This window comes from Aspergillus affinis (genome assembly GCF_023601865.1).
Source record: "Aspergillus affinis strain CMG 70 chromosome Unknown NODE_263_length_14009_cov_80_369724, whole genome shotgun sequence".
Taxonomy (NCBI): domain Eukaryota; kingdom Fungi; phylum Ascomycota; class Eurotiomycetes; order Eurotiales; family Aspergillaceae; genus Aspergillus; species Aspergillus affinis.
In genome coordinates, this window is record NW_026516044.1 from 3 (window position 1) to 14,009 (window position 14,007).

Consider the following 14,007-nt stretch of genomic DNA (forward strand, 5'->3'; position numbering starts at 1 on the left):
TTAATTTGACCATTTTTAAATGCAGAATTAGCCATCTGAATACGAGATTCTTGAGAAAGAGGCATATTTTAGTATAGGAGAGAGAAATGACGCGTTGAATGAAGAGTAATAAAAAAAGTAGGAAGTTTTATCGAAGGGGCGCGGCTCGGTGGTAGGCGCGGCTCGGTAGTTGATTACGTTAACTAACTAGTTAAAATGGCAGCCTCAGGCAGCGCACCTCGGCAAGTCATGGGATGCCGGTCCAAGGACGAGTCATTTGAGTCACTTGATGGCGCTCACGTCCCTCCAAGGTGTCCAGTGGACATGTCCGGTTGTCCACCCTCCCTTACGGTCCAGCCATCAGCAGCCATGGATCATTTCCGTGGATCGAGCGCCCGCCGTTTGCTGACCCGCCGCCTGATGCGGCACCTTGTTCTCCGAATGCGGAAGGACACTGCACGATGAATTCGTCCAGACGAGGAAAGACGTGATGGATGAAAAACCCCCTTTCTGAAGATCAACCAGGAGACTTATTAGGCGTGCATCGTATGGATGCGGTATTCAGGTCATAGTCCCAAACTTAAAAGCGAAGAGAGACCGCTGCGACGTCAGGTAATGCTGGTAATGCTGATAACATCGACCTCACTGTGACCCTGGCGCGTGCTCCGTTTGCGTGCAAGACTCTGCCCGTATGCCAGGAACTACTACTTGAACCTGCCATGGCCCTCCTTTTTTAACCCTTGGGTTTGCTCTCTTCTCTCGATGATGCACCTTTGTCACGCGGTCTGCCCGTCCATAGTATTTGTATACACCATGAATCCCCAGAGCCAGCAGGCAGCAAGCTGGTTTTCATTTCACTCATGAGTCTTTGCCAATATCACCTAACAGACTACAATTCGAAAGCTTCGAGACGCTGGAAGCAACTGGAAAAGGCATTCTCCGGTTCCTTTCGCGGTCAATCCTCCAACCTCGCAATCGACATGGCCTATGGGTTGCGTCGTGCCGGAGAGAAGCTCAAGATCATTTCCAAAATGAACCGTTGGACACGGAATCAGGACGAGGAGCAGAGTGCAGAAGTCAAATCCTCCAGACGATGCCATCTTCTTGAATTGCCCACCGAGCTGCTTCTAGAAATCATTTCGCACCTACCAGTCTTGCCTGAGGCTTGCCTGGCCCTCACATGTAAACGCATGTATGCCATATCCGCTACCATTCTAGATTCAAAATCCCTCCACTTCAACCGAGACTTCGCGCCGTTGTTCCACCACTACCGAAATGGACATAACTTTGTGACACCGCGTTGGCAGTTCGTCAACCTGCTCGAAACCAGCAAATGGCGCGCCTGTTCCAAATGTCTGAAGCTTCATCCGCGGAGCTCGTTTCCGTCGAGAGAGCTGAAGAGAAAGCCCGAGGAGAGAGCTTGCAACCTAGGCTCTCTTGGCGGCATCGTCGACCTGTGCCCATGCAAGAAGCTGACTTTCGCCGACAAGTTAGACCTAATCAATCTGCTCAAAATGCGCCGGAATTCGGTGGCAATCTTAGAAGCCCAGTTCGGAACCGGGGTCCAACAGCGCTTCTGCTGGCACTCTTGCACTGAGAATTACGGCACGACGCAGTTGAAAGTCGACATATTCCCCGAGCTGGGCGAGGCGGATCAACTCATGATTAAAACCGAATATCATTTATCTACGGGGTCCGGGCAGCTTGGCAAAGAAGAATACATGACGCCGCGGTTTGGATGCGCCCATCGATCCGTCGACTTGTGGCTGTCCAGCGTCTGCCAGACCACTATTTGTCGCCAGTACGACAGCTTCTGTACCTCATGCAAACGAATCTCTGTCTGCAACACCTGCAATTCCACCCTAAAATGCCCTCGCAAACAACCGCTACGGATCGATCAGGGGTCTGAGCAAGCTACATACTATTTCTGGACCGAACGATGTCTCGGGGGCGCATCTTCCATCCCCGATCAGACGTGGGCGGCACAACGGATTCATCCTGCGGAGAACCTGATCGATGTGGATAACTGCAGTGAACTCTGTCCGTGGACTGTCCGCGAGCACCCACCCCACATCAATGCCCCAAACCTGGACATGAATCTCCTCAATGGCGGCATTCAAGACCAGTCGATGAATCAGCTGTATGCTTCGATCAATATGATTTGACACCACTGATGACTCTAATGGAAGTATAAACTATGGCTTTAAGCGACAGGCTCAGCTCGGCGTTTCCGGTAGAGGGGTTGCGTTTTGCGAGATAGGACTGATACAGGGGGTAATTTGGCTCTGGCGGATCTGTACTGTAATGTTGTGTGATCATCAGGATATCTGTTCATCCATTCTTCACGTCTTATATGCATATGCTCCGTAGTGCTCCGTATAGATAATGCATGAATAGTTACGCAACGCTGACTCATCCACTGACCGCCCGCTGGTTTCTCCGATCCGACACGGAAGCGGAAAAGGGCGATGATCAGATGGTCGAAGCGCAACAATTCACCTCGTCGTGTCTAACGCCAGTGCTTTTCTTCTATTCCCAGGACTCGCAGAGTGCAAGAGGCTCATGGGCATCATCTGCATCCTGGGGCGATGAACTATTCAGCACATAACGGCCAGTATCCCTCGCAGTACCTGCAGCAGCCCCCCAATCTCCCGCCGCACCAGCAGACCATTCAACCGCAGCAGCTACTGTATAACAATGCCCCCTCAACACCGTCGCCATACGCCTATGGCAAGCCTATGGTCTATCCCCAGGTTATGATCCCGACATACTCGCCTTATGCGCAGTCATACGGTCAACAGTCCCAACAGCCTCCCTCTCAACCCCAACCGCCGCCGCAACCACCGCCTCCGCAGCAGCAGCAGCAGCAACCGCAACAAACGCCGTCACAGCCACCGCAATATGTGAATCCGTCCGATATCTTCCAGCAGCCTCTTCCGCCAATCTCATCCTCATTCTCTTCACGCACACCCTCTCAGTATGGAGGTCAACCGGCAGTTTCCGCTCCCAGTAGCACCCATTCCCCCGCGCTTTCGACTGCTGCCGTTGCACCCCAACCAACCACCCATTCACCAGCACTCTCCGCCGCTGCTACACCCCAATCAACGTACCAAACCGCTCCTAGTGCTGCTCCCAATGAGAGCCAGGCCAGTAAACCGTTTGGAAATGCCACTCAGCCTCCGTCCAACCCCCCGACAGCAGCCCGACCTAACCCTATTGCCGCAACTCCCCCAGCGCCGTCGCCAAAACCCATTCCTCAGGTGTTGATTCCGGCTCCCTCGCCGGACGTGCAACAAAAGATGCAGCAAAAGCCGGCCCCGAAGAAACAAATGTCACGCCCTGCGGCCTCGCAACCTGCACAGAAGCCGGCGAAGTCGGCCATAGATTACCAGGTATTGTTGCTGGCCATGGCCGACGAATATCTCAACGCAGCCCACGGTCACGGGACAACGGTCGCATTGATGAGACGTGAGATGGAGGTGGATGAATATTATAAATTAGTTGCCTCCGGTCTCGCTTGTCTGGAGGCTGTGCTCAAGGTTCGTTGGCTCTCTTGCAGGTTCGGACTTGTATGGCATGTCACCGGCTAACCTTTCCTGGTCATCGTAAAAGAATTGGAGGTTGCAGCCGCGCGTCGAAGCCCTCGTTCGACTTCGGTACTCACGAATACTGTTTGAAGAGACGGAAAACGACCTTGAGGCAGAGACCGCTTTGAGTAAAGGGGTACGTTCAACTGGTCTAACCTTCTTGCCCTTCTTCTCTTGAACCAGATTACTGACTGATGTTTTTGCTCATGGATAGATTGATTTATGTGAACGGGTGAGTCACGCTTCGCATTTACTGTTGACGCATTCTAGACTTCAAGCAAACTTACAGAGATGTAGAATCGCATGTTAGACCTCAAGTATAGTATGCAGCATCTTTTGGCACGGATGCTGCACAAGACCAACCCGAAAGCTTCCTTTAAAGCCGTGGATGGGATGATTCAGGACGTAGAAGCGTAAGTTGCATCCCAGCTTTTGTGGACTGGACTGTATACTGACCGATCAAGGTATCGCCATTCTGCCTGGGAGTACGCGTTCCGCTTTCTCCGAGTGTCTCTCTCGTTGTCTTCTCTTTCCCATCAAGATTCGGTCTCGGCAATGCAGCATCTCCATAAGATTGCCAACATGGCCAATCGCAATGGCGACAAAGCTGTTTCCTCGATGGCAGCCGTAATCGAGGCCTTGGCCCACTTGCAACAGGGGACCAGTTTCGACTCCATCGAGCAGGCGCAACGTGCCGTGGCCATAGCACGAAGCCATCAACTCAACGACGAGCTGCGCCAAATACCACAATTGACGACACTGGTGCAAATGGTCGACATTTGCTGCAGCCTTCTCGAATATGATATCAACCAATCCTCTCATAAGCTGAAGATCCTGCAAGACATGATGGATGAGAGGTTAAACGATCCCAACTGGCGGGCTGACGGGTCATTTTCTATTCCCTTGAACGGCAAATCGGCGGGCCCCTCTTCTATCGACACGGGCGATATTCTTCAGGTTCAAAACGGCACGCTACTTTTGAGCTTTAACTGGCTCCCACAGCATGACCTCTACGCGCTTTGCTATTTCCTCAGTTCTGTGACTCTGAGCTGCAAGAACTCATACGATGGTCGCAAAGCCGAAAAGTTCCTCCAAGAAGGAATACGCATGATTCAAGGTTGGTTTTATCTTTCGCCCGACATAGTCTGACTGGACGAGATACTGAGCATCATCTATAGGGAGTTTCAAATCGCCACAGGATATCACCGAGTCAATGGTCAACGCCAATAGACGCGTTGAATGGCGCCGAACCTTGTATTGCAACCTGCTTCTCCAGCAGGTATTCCTCGCGTGTAGTCGTACGGACTGGGACCTAGCGAGCAAGACGCTGAACGAGCTACGGCAAGAAGCACACAAGCTGGGCGAGGGTCTTCCCAACACAATCCAATGCTTGATAGAGTACGCGGGCGGCACGATCGCCCAAGCCACTGGGGATTTGCAGACCGCTCTTGGATCCTTCCAGTCACCGTCCCTCTCCCTTGCATCGTTCCCAAGCAAGGCCGCACGCAACGACCCTTGTCGCGACATTGCCATCCTCGCCTCTCTCAACACCGTTCTTATCATTCGCGAGCCCACCCACCCCTCTCACTTCCAACTCCCGACCATCCTGTCCACTGTGGAGTCATTCTGCAAGGGCAGCCCCAACAAGTACATCCAAGCCGCTTACTATCTCGTCTGCGCAACCGTTCAAACCGACTCTACCATTCAGACGAAACAGTTCCTGCAACAGGCCCTGCAATCCGCCACGGCTATCAGCAACAGCCAGATCACCTGCATGACGCTCACCTTCATGAGCTGGAAGTACTTCCGCGGTGTGGTCGGCGAGCAGGCCGAGAAGAGCGCCCGTGCTGGTCGCGCCATGGCAAAGAAAGCCAACGACCGACTCTGGGTCAGCGTCACCGACGAAATGCTAGCCGAGACCCTCGAACGACAAGGCAAGAACGAGGAAGCAAAGGGAGTCCGTGAAGAAGGCCATCGCGTGATGATGGGATTACCGTCGGCCTTGAAAAGATCCACTTGATTTGAGTGGAAGGAGGGGATAGATGAATGGGGTTCGTGGCCTTTTCGTTCTTGTTTTTCTTTTCTTTTTTTTTTTTTTTTTTTTTTTCTTTGCTCTCTCTATCGGCTCTATCTTCCTTTTGATTTTTTTCTGGCTTCTCCTTTCCCCCTTTTCTTCTTTTCTTTTTCTTTTCCCTGTACTGGTGTGTGTCTATAGGGCTTCAGTTCATGATACCATCTTAGTGTCTACGGTGTAGGGTGGCGCAATTGATATTTACATGACATGTGAAAATGGGCTCGGGAAAGGGTGTAATGGGAGGTTCTTTTTAGACTGCTTTTTCGGATCCTTCATTTATATTTGTGATTATAGTGGTAGCTGAGGTGATTCACGTATCTAGTGTAAAGGATTTGTTCTGAGGATGGAATAAACAAATAGATATGCAGTCTCTATTAGTATAAGTATTTTGCTCTGATTTGTCGATGGATGTAGGTCTGTTTTTCAATTACAAATCCTTTGGATGGAAACCCTGCCCCATGTTCTGTATATTCCATTGCGCATAGGTATGCATAGCTTGTGGGTTGAGCTCGAGAACTCAATTTTTTACAATAAACCAAAACGGTCCACGGGAAAAACAATACCCATTTGTGCACCATCTGAAATAGACCGATTCCCATTCATTGTATACTGTATAGTAGCAGCAGGGCGCACATAACTAATCAGACTGATCTTACAAAAACGCAAAAATAGAAGATTAACCATCCCCGAGCCATGGCATCGGGAGAAACCGAACGAAAGGAAACAAATCAATCAATCAATCAATCAATCAGGCAAGTAGAAAGACAGACAGAGATATGAACAGACAAGAGCAATGAAAATGAAAAAAAAAAAAAAAAGCAGATTCGAACCAGATATCTCCTGCTGTGAACTGAATCGAATTGAACCCCGTCCTTTCCCTAAATACGCCAATACCCCTATTACACCAAATCAACAAGCCATATGATTCAAAGATCTCCCTGGGTCAGGTATGAGTGAGTCGGGGTTTCAGAGTGAACTGATGGAATTATAGTATGTTATGAGACTTTCAACGGGTTCTTGTGAAAGGGAGTCTTTCCCATGTCTTTGCGTTTCATAGCTGGTGGTCCTCCTTTTTCGGTTCGTTGTGTGGTTTTTGCTTATTATTTTCTTTCTTTATTCGTTTCTCTTTCTCAGCGTGGTCCACTTCCCATATTTCATAATCATGGTCAGTTTCAAGAAAAAGCAGAATTAACCCAAACCACCCCAAACACCACGGATTCTCCTCGCGAGTTGAATATCCTTCTGCATGATCGTGACGCGCTTCGCATGTATAGCGCATAGGTTCGTGTCTTCGAAAAGATGCACCATGAAAGCCTCTGCAGCCTCCTGGACGGCTTGGATGGCATGCGACTGCCAGCGCAACTCGGAGCCCACATCGGCGGGGAGCACCTCCTGTGCGACCTCACGCACTAGTCGGGCGAACGGGAGCTTCTGGATCAGGAGGTCGAAGCTGCGTTGGTACTTGCGGATTTCCTTCAGGGCGACCGTTCCGGGTCTGTAGCGACGGACGCGGCCATGTGGGGTGGGGTCACCGGCTGGTTGGTGATGCGTTAGTTACTTATTTACTTCCTGAGGACCGATACAAGATGCTGGTTGAGGGGAACGCGAGATATTGGAAGTGCGCAATTGGAAGTTGCGTGGATGGGAGCACGCACGTTGGACATCGGACTTCCGAGAGGACGCCGCCTGTCGCTTGCCTCCTCTCGATTTGGGCCCGCCTCGGGTCACTGGCGATGCGGCTGCTTCGGAGGGGCCTGCAGCTGGGCTCCCCTTTTCCACGCGACTGGAGCTAGCTTGTGTTCGGGTGGCCGAAGTTATCTTGCGACCGCGTCCTGTCTTGGGGGGCATGGCGACGGGTTGTTCGGGTGAGGTGGGATATCAATTGGATGGAAAGGGAGCTGGTATCGCGGTACCAGTGAGGCGGAGAGGCGGTTTCACTCGGGTCGAAGTTGGTTTTTTTGAGATTAGGTCTGGGTCTCTGTCACGTAACGAGGGTGGATGAAGAGTCTGTTGTTTATTTCCGGCTAGTAGTGGAGAAAGGAGCTTCGGATCGACAATGCTTCTTTTTTGCGATTTAATTGACCGTCCAATTCCAGTTGGTAGGGCCGTTAGCGATGCGCCGTCAGTATACAGACGAAAACTTCTCTGGAGGGAGCCACCAGGGGAGAGCGGAGGGAGGGGGGAGAGGGGGGGGAAAGATATTGGAGATGGCTGGGACGGGCAATGCGATATCGAGGGCGGGCGCGTGGCGCGTGGCGCGTGTCTCCGCCGAAGCGCGCGTCAGGGCACGTGAGACGGACATGACATGGGGTCGGGCCCAAAGTGGAAAAGGCCACCTTCATCTCCTTCTCCGGCTTGTTTGTCCCTTGTGCCTCGAGATTCCGGATGCTGATAGACATATAAACAAGTCGCAGTCACCGTCTGTCTCGCCCCCCCACGCCAGTTTCGCATCCGCTTACCCACTCCGCACCCGACCGCACCCGCTTCATTCGTCTGCTTGAGCGGTTCTATTGATCGTCGTCTGTTTGGCGGGTCGCAGCTCCTATCTACATCTCTTAGATACCGACGGAATGGCCGCCATCTGGGGTAATGGGGGGCAGGCCGGGCAACTCCCCCTGGAGCAATGGTTCTACGAGATGCCTCCCGTGACTCGATGGTGGACCGTGGCGACAGTGGCTACGTCTGTCTTGGTGCAGTGCCATATCCTGACTCCTTTCCAGCTGTTCTACAGCTTTCGCGCCGTCTACGTCAAATCTCAGGTATGTCTCACTTAAGCTTCCGTGAATGACGGGACAGAAGGAAGGCAGGACAAAGCTAATCATCCGACAGTATTGGCGACTACTCACCACCTTTCTATACTTCGGCCCGCTGAATCTGGACTTACTCTTCCACGTCTTCTTCCTGCAGCGGTATTCGCGCCTGCTGGAGGAGACGTCCGGTCGCTCTCCGGCCCACTTCTCGTGGTTGCTCTTCTACGCCATGACCTCGTTGCTCCTGCTGTCGCCGTTCTTGTCCCTCCCGTTCCTCGGTACCGCGCTGTCCTCGAGCCTGGTCTATATATGGAGTCGTCGGAACCCCGATACTCGTCTTAGCTTCTTGGGCATGCTGGTCTTCACCGCCCCGTATCTCCCCTGGGTATTGATGGCATTTAGCCTGGTCGTCCACGGCATTGTGCCCAAGGACGAGATCTGCGGGGTGGTTGTCGGCCATGTCTGGTACTTCTTCAATGACGTCTACCCCTCCCTCCACGGCGGTCATCGTCCCCTCGATCCCCCCGGGTGGTGGATGCGCTTTTTTGACTCCAGGGCGGGCGCCGGTGATGCGCGAGGAACCGACACGGCGAACTTCAACCGTGATCTGGCGGCTGCGGCGGCCCCGGAAGTTCGATGAATTTTATTTCCCCTGCATCAACCTTACTCCGCCCCCTTACATCTATCTACCTCGTGTCAGTCAGTCATGTCGGAAGCGTAACTCCGCGCACACGACTTAAGGAACCCCCCTTATTTCTTTTTCTCACAACACATGCACATCAACCAGAGGTTCTCGGATTTGGAACAGAACAGAACAGGCATATGCGATCTAGCGTCCTAAGCACGTGGACTCAAAGATCGGCCTACATTGAAAGTCTGACATATTCCATGGTTAGACCTGACTGCGTGGTCTTGCTTTCCACGGGGAAGGATTGTGAAAGACAAGAAAAGCGTGGTTCGACTCAGCCCACAAGATTGTGATTCCTTGTGGGGAGGGTCGCTGATTCATTAGCGGTTGGAAGAAGCCGGGTTGCTCAGATTTGGAAGGACTTAGGCTCCAAAGCCATTGCGCGCTGCAATAGACGAATAGAGGAAGAACATAGAAGGAAGGATTATCTTCGGGCCAATTCTACTTTCAGCACATGTCATAAGACCACCGAGCGAGCGCACGACCGCTAAAGCCCGTTCTACCTTAATTCTATTTATGATTCAAATAGACCAATCGTTTCATTGTATCGAAGCACGGGTGGATATCGATTCAGCCCTCTGAATTTCTTTCTTCGGCCTAGGCCAAATGTTCGCATCCTTCGACAGTATGATGCCTGTTTCTATGACGATCAGTCGGTAGTCAGCCTTCTCAGTACCCCGGCGAGAGTCGGACTGCCAGGGCTCCGTTGATGCGACGTCACCCCCAACATCCGGATGATCGATCGTTGATCGCAGGGACGCGTAGTTAGGCGCCACTGGGCTTGGATCTAACTGTAGGCGCTGTAGTGTAGACTGCACTCAATATATCGAGAAAAGGGTGGCGTGGGATTTTAATTGCCTTGCACTCCGCTAATCTCTCCCCGAATCGCGTGCTCGAATAGTGAGCACTTGCAACGGCATACATCATCCTGCGTGGCCCGAACCTCTGGGATGGTCAACGTGGCGTGGCGTTTGGACACTTCTTGTTGGTTGATAATTCCCAATCTCGGCTAAAGGGATCACCGCTGTCTGGGCTGGGAACCGAGAATATCCTCTTGAGTTGTGGGGATGGGCAATGGTAAGCTGTACAATACGGAGTAAGCAGAAGTCCACGGACCCACGAGCATGGCTGGTGCAAAGGGATCACACGCGGCAGTTTGACGTCAACGGGAGTTCAGCCACTGCTAGTGGTATTATCATCTGAGCACTCAGACCGACAGAATGGTTCGCTGGAAGAAAGCGCTCGAGGCGAAGACGAAGACGAGTGGATCGGTCCTCACTGGCCACCTCTTATCATTATTCTGCTGCCTCGCGACGCAGATGGCACTGCATGGAAGCTGCATAGCTTGCACAGCCATCCGGGTGGGTCTCCCTCGTCGGCACTCGGTGATTGGACCTCCGTGGTGGGTCGCCATGTGCCTGGCCTTCCTCTTTTGGTCTTCTTTTTGCGAGGCCGAAAAAAGAATGTACGGAGTAAGAAGGCATCCAGACATGCATGAAACGTCAGTTATTTTGGTTTCATCCGACATGAACACGCCCCGTTGACGCTGTCCCCACGGCCCACTCCCACTCGGACATCGGGGATCTGATCTCTCGTGGAACAGATAAAGAAACAAAACCTGCACCCTCGGTTCAGGTTGAACTTTACAGTTGAGGGTCAACCTTTAAAAGCTAGCGGCTCTTGGCTCTGGCTACCCACACCCGTGGTTGGTGCCCGTGGTTGCAACTCGAATTGCCCGTAGCAAATGCAGTGCCATTCAAGGTTGGAGATACCGGGTGGTAGATGTGTAGACCTACCTTTCGGCCTTGGGTGCTCTTCTGCCTGAGGCAATCAACTGCGTGCCGAGCAAATCGGAGGGTTGGCATGAATGAAGGACTCCCGTTGTAGTTACCCCGTTGGGTTACTGCAAAAACTCCACACAAATAGATTCTTCTGCTAACTATGATCATTTTATTATTAACTGATACGCCTGGAGGAGAAGTACTACTGTACTGTACTTCCAGTTGTACCTCGCACCCGTGGACCTCTCGTACAATCGTACAGGCACATCCCCGACCGGTAAAATTACAGGCGGTCCAGAAAGTTCGAAGGGGACTCCTTGTCCGTTTCATGTCTCAACCAAGTATGGGGACTTCCATGAGATGTACGATTACGAGCAGTGCCAGCGACGGCGACACGCTCAAGAAAAGCGCCCTAGGATTTCTTGGTACGGGCCCCAAATACGAGCAGTCCAATAAACCGTCGAGCGTCACCCTGAAAACGGCCCTGGGGTCGGGACTAAAACTCCCCCGTTCTTAATTAGCAGATACTAAACTACTCAACGGAGTAGTTTGTAGTATTTAGTACCTGGTAGTCTGTACTTTACTACTTCGTCGATTCCTCAGGGGTGGTGATATTAAGATTAAGCTAGTTTTTCCCAACAATTCCAATTATTGAAACGACCGATCATCTTTATCCACAAACATACCTACTCATACTCATACTCTCCGAAGGTACAGACTACTCCTACATACTCCGTACTCTGTACATCTCATACATCGTTAGTGGCAAGGCGATGATTCGGCCGATGCAATTCAAATCAGGCAACATCAAAACCAGAGCCGTGAGTGCACGATGAGAACATGGATCTTGTATCCACGCCCGTGGATGAGTACCAAACGTCCATAATTGGTAGAGATCGCGAGGGCAGAGGGGACGTCGAAGTCGAACTGCGTAATCTCCCTTCTACGGTATGGATCGGTAGCCACTTTTTATCTGTTTTCATCTTAGCTCGGGACCTTTTTAAGGGGGATGGGGATGGTGGATGCTGGTGAATTATTATTAAACATTATTATTATTATATTTTTTTTCCTTTTGATTTTTTTTAACCTTGGCCCCACGCTATCAGTGCCAATCACGCTTATCCTTTCCTGGATCAGCGGAGATGGAAAGCGCCACAGGGAGAGGCTGGAATTATCAACCGCCAGGTCGAGCATCATCCCCTCCGTATTCCAGACGGAAGGTAAGCTGACCAGACCACTTGACCTTGGTGTCATCCACTGTACCTAGGAGTAGTACCTGTACCTAGGAGTAGTAGGTACTACTCCTAGGTACTCGATGCTGTGGAATGCGACGACTCCGCCCAAAGAGGGCTAGCGGGGACTCGGCTAATAAACTACTGCGGCCCAGTGACTGGCTGTCGTAGTGGCGGAGGCTTAGCCTTGGCTCCGTTCTAAACCTTCTCCAAACATGTCCTGACCTGGACCCACGACGGCGCCTCGGTCTCCCCACCCCTTCGTCTGCTTTCCCCCTCCCCTTTGGCCCTTTGTCTTTAGTCTGCATCGCTTTGGCCTGTGACGGGTCGCCCGTCTAATCCATGGACCGTTGTTGACGCTTCGCCGCCTTCTGCTTTTCGTTTCTCCTACCTTTCTCCTTCCTTTTTTCCATACTCTTTTTTTTTTTTTTAATCGCCGTTTTTTTTTCTTACACCTCCTATTGTTCTTTCACTCACTCAACTTTTACTTTCCTTCCCCCCCCCAACTGATCTCCGCCGCTCTTTTTTTTGGTTGATGCCTTTGCTTGGTTGCTAAGGCGTCGTTCGTTCCTTCTTAATTTCTACCTGTCTCTTTCTCTCGCGGCCCCGGTCTCTCTTTGCCTCGATAGCTCCCTCTTGCCTCCTCTTTTTATTTATTTATTTTCACCATTGATTAATTCTTTTTTTTTCTTCTTTCGATTAAAACGTCGCCTAACCCTCTTCATTCCTTTTTCGTCAATTGCTATTACTATTTTTCCTCTCTTGTCGCTTTTAATTATCATTCGCCTCGACTCTTCATCGCCCCATATCCCCCGCCCTCTCTTTCTCATCCTTGAGGGTTGTGTCCATTCCTTAAATTATTGTCCATTGCCATCTCGTGCTGCTTTGGTCCGAACCTTCTGACGCCAGTTCTTTCCTTGTTCTGCTTCCTACTCGAGTCCCGCTTGCTTTCTTAGGGCTCCAGTGCGGATTCATTACCCCAGAAACAAAAGCCAGGGGGAAAAAAAACCGAAAGACAGAAGAAAAGGAAAACGGACAATTGACACAAGATTGGCTGCGACTCTTGCTTACTGAAGCTCATCTCATTTGACATCTTTTTCGTTGTCGCGCCAGACCTATCTCCAGTGCTTGGAGAACTCGTGAATAGGCTTCGTTTTCCGCGTGTTGTCCTTCAGCGGAAATCGCAGTTCCACCGCATCTGTTGCGCCTCACTTGCGCCAGATCAACGAGCTTCAATTGCACCAATTCGTGTTCACATCCAACATTGGTCTACCATTACCAATTCTTTATATTGCCATATCGAAACAGAATTCGACTTTCGACAATACCTCTCACAATGCGGAGAGGCGTGTTAATCTTCCTTGTTGTCAACCTCCTTATCCTGTCATTCCTAGTCCGCAGCGTCTTCACCCTGTTATCCTTGCTCGTGGAAGATGCCTCGGCCGATGCAATCCACCGCGCGGAGCTTCCCTCGCCGAATTCCAGTCTGATCGAACAGCGACCGCAAGTCATTCCCAAAATTATCCACCAAACCTACAAGAACGAGACAATCCCCGAGGTGTGGAAGGACGCCCAACAAAGCTGCATCGACCTGCACCCGGACTACGAATACATTGTATGTAGACCAACCCTCTTGCAAGAATTGCTTCGGCTAACGCGTTCTTTTCTCTTACTTTCTAGCTCTGGACGAACGAGAAGTCTCGTGAATTCATCGCCCATGAATACCCATGGTTCCTCGATACTTTCGACGGCTACAAATACCCGATTCAGCGCGCGGATTCCATTCGTTACTTTGTGTTGGCGCATTATGGCGGAACTTACATCGATCTTGACGACGTACGTTGGGGGGGGGGGGGGGGGGGGGGGGGGGGGGGGGGGGGGGGGGGGGGGGGGGGGGGGGGGGGGGGGGGGGGGGG

General features: G+C 51.5%; 4 protein-coding genes across 4 annotated transcripts; 3 read left to right on the plus strand and 1 right to left on the minus strand.

Annotated features, from left to right (window-relative positions):
• Nucleotides 1-839: 839 nt before the first annotated feature.
• On the plus strand, nucleotides 840-5,586 carry KD926_005330 (uncharacterized protein; the record flags this gene model as incomplete). Its single annotated transcript, XM_053095526.1, has 7 exons — nucleotides 840-2,119; nucleotides 2,519-3,518; nucleotides 3,592-3,702; nucleotides 3,781-3,798; nucleotides 3,864-3,979; nucleotides 4,031-4,683; nucleotides 4,745-5,586. 7 exons carry the CDS (start codon nucleotides 840-842, stop codon nucleotides 5,584-5,586), a joined length of 4,020 nt encoding a protein of 1,339 aa, XP_052949812.1.
• Nucleotides 5,587-6,828: 1,242 nt separating this feature from the next.
• Nucleotides 6,829-7,488, minus strand: KD926_005331 (histone H3 family protein; the record flags this gene model as incomplete). Its single annotated transcript, XM_053095527.1, has 2 exons — nucleotides 6,829-7,175; nucleotides 7,296-7,488. The coding sequence occupies 2 exons, from the start codon at nucleotides 7,486-7,488 to the stop codon at nucleotides 6,829-6,831; spliced, it is 540 nt and encodes a 179-aa protein (XP_052949813.1).
• Nucleotides 7,489-8,210: 722 nt separating this feature from the next.
• Nucleotides 8,211-9,030, plus strand: derA (putative ER-associated proteolytic system protein Der1; the record flags this gene model as incomplete). Its single annotated transcript, XM_053095528.1, has 2 exons — nucleotides 8,211-8,399; nucleotides 8,470-9,030. The coding sequence occupies 2 exons, from the start codon at nucleotides 8,211-8,213 to the stop codon at nucleotides 9,028-9,030; spliced, it is 750 nt and encodes a 249-aa protein (XP_052949814.1).
• Nucleotides 9,031-13,427: 4,397 nt separating this feature from the next.
• On the plus strand, nucleotides 13,428-14,007 carry KD926_005333 (glycosyltransferase family 32 protein; the record flags this gene model as incomplete). Its single annotated transcript, XM_053095529.1, has 2 exons — nucleotides 13,428-13,706; nucleotides 13,772-14,007. Coding segments are annotated over 2 exons (435 nt in total), but the record flags the coding sequence as incomplete, so codon positions are not given.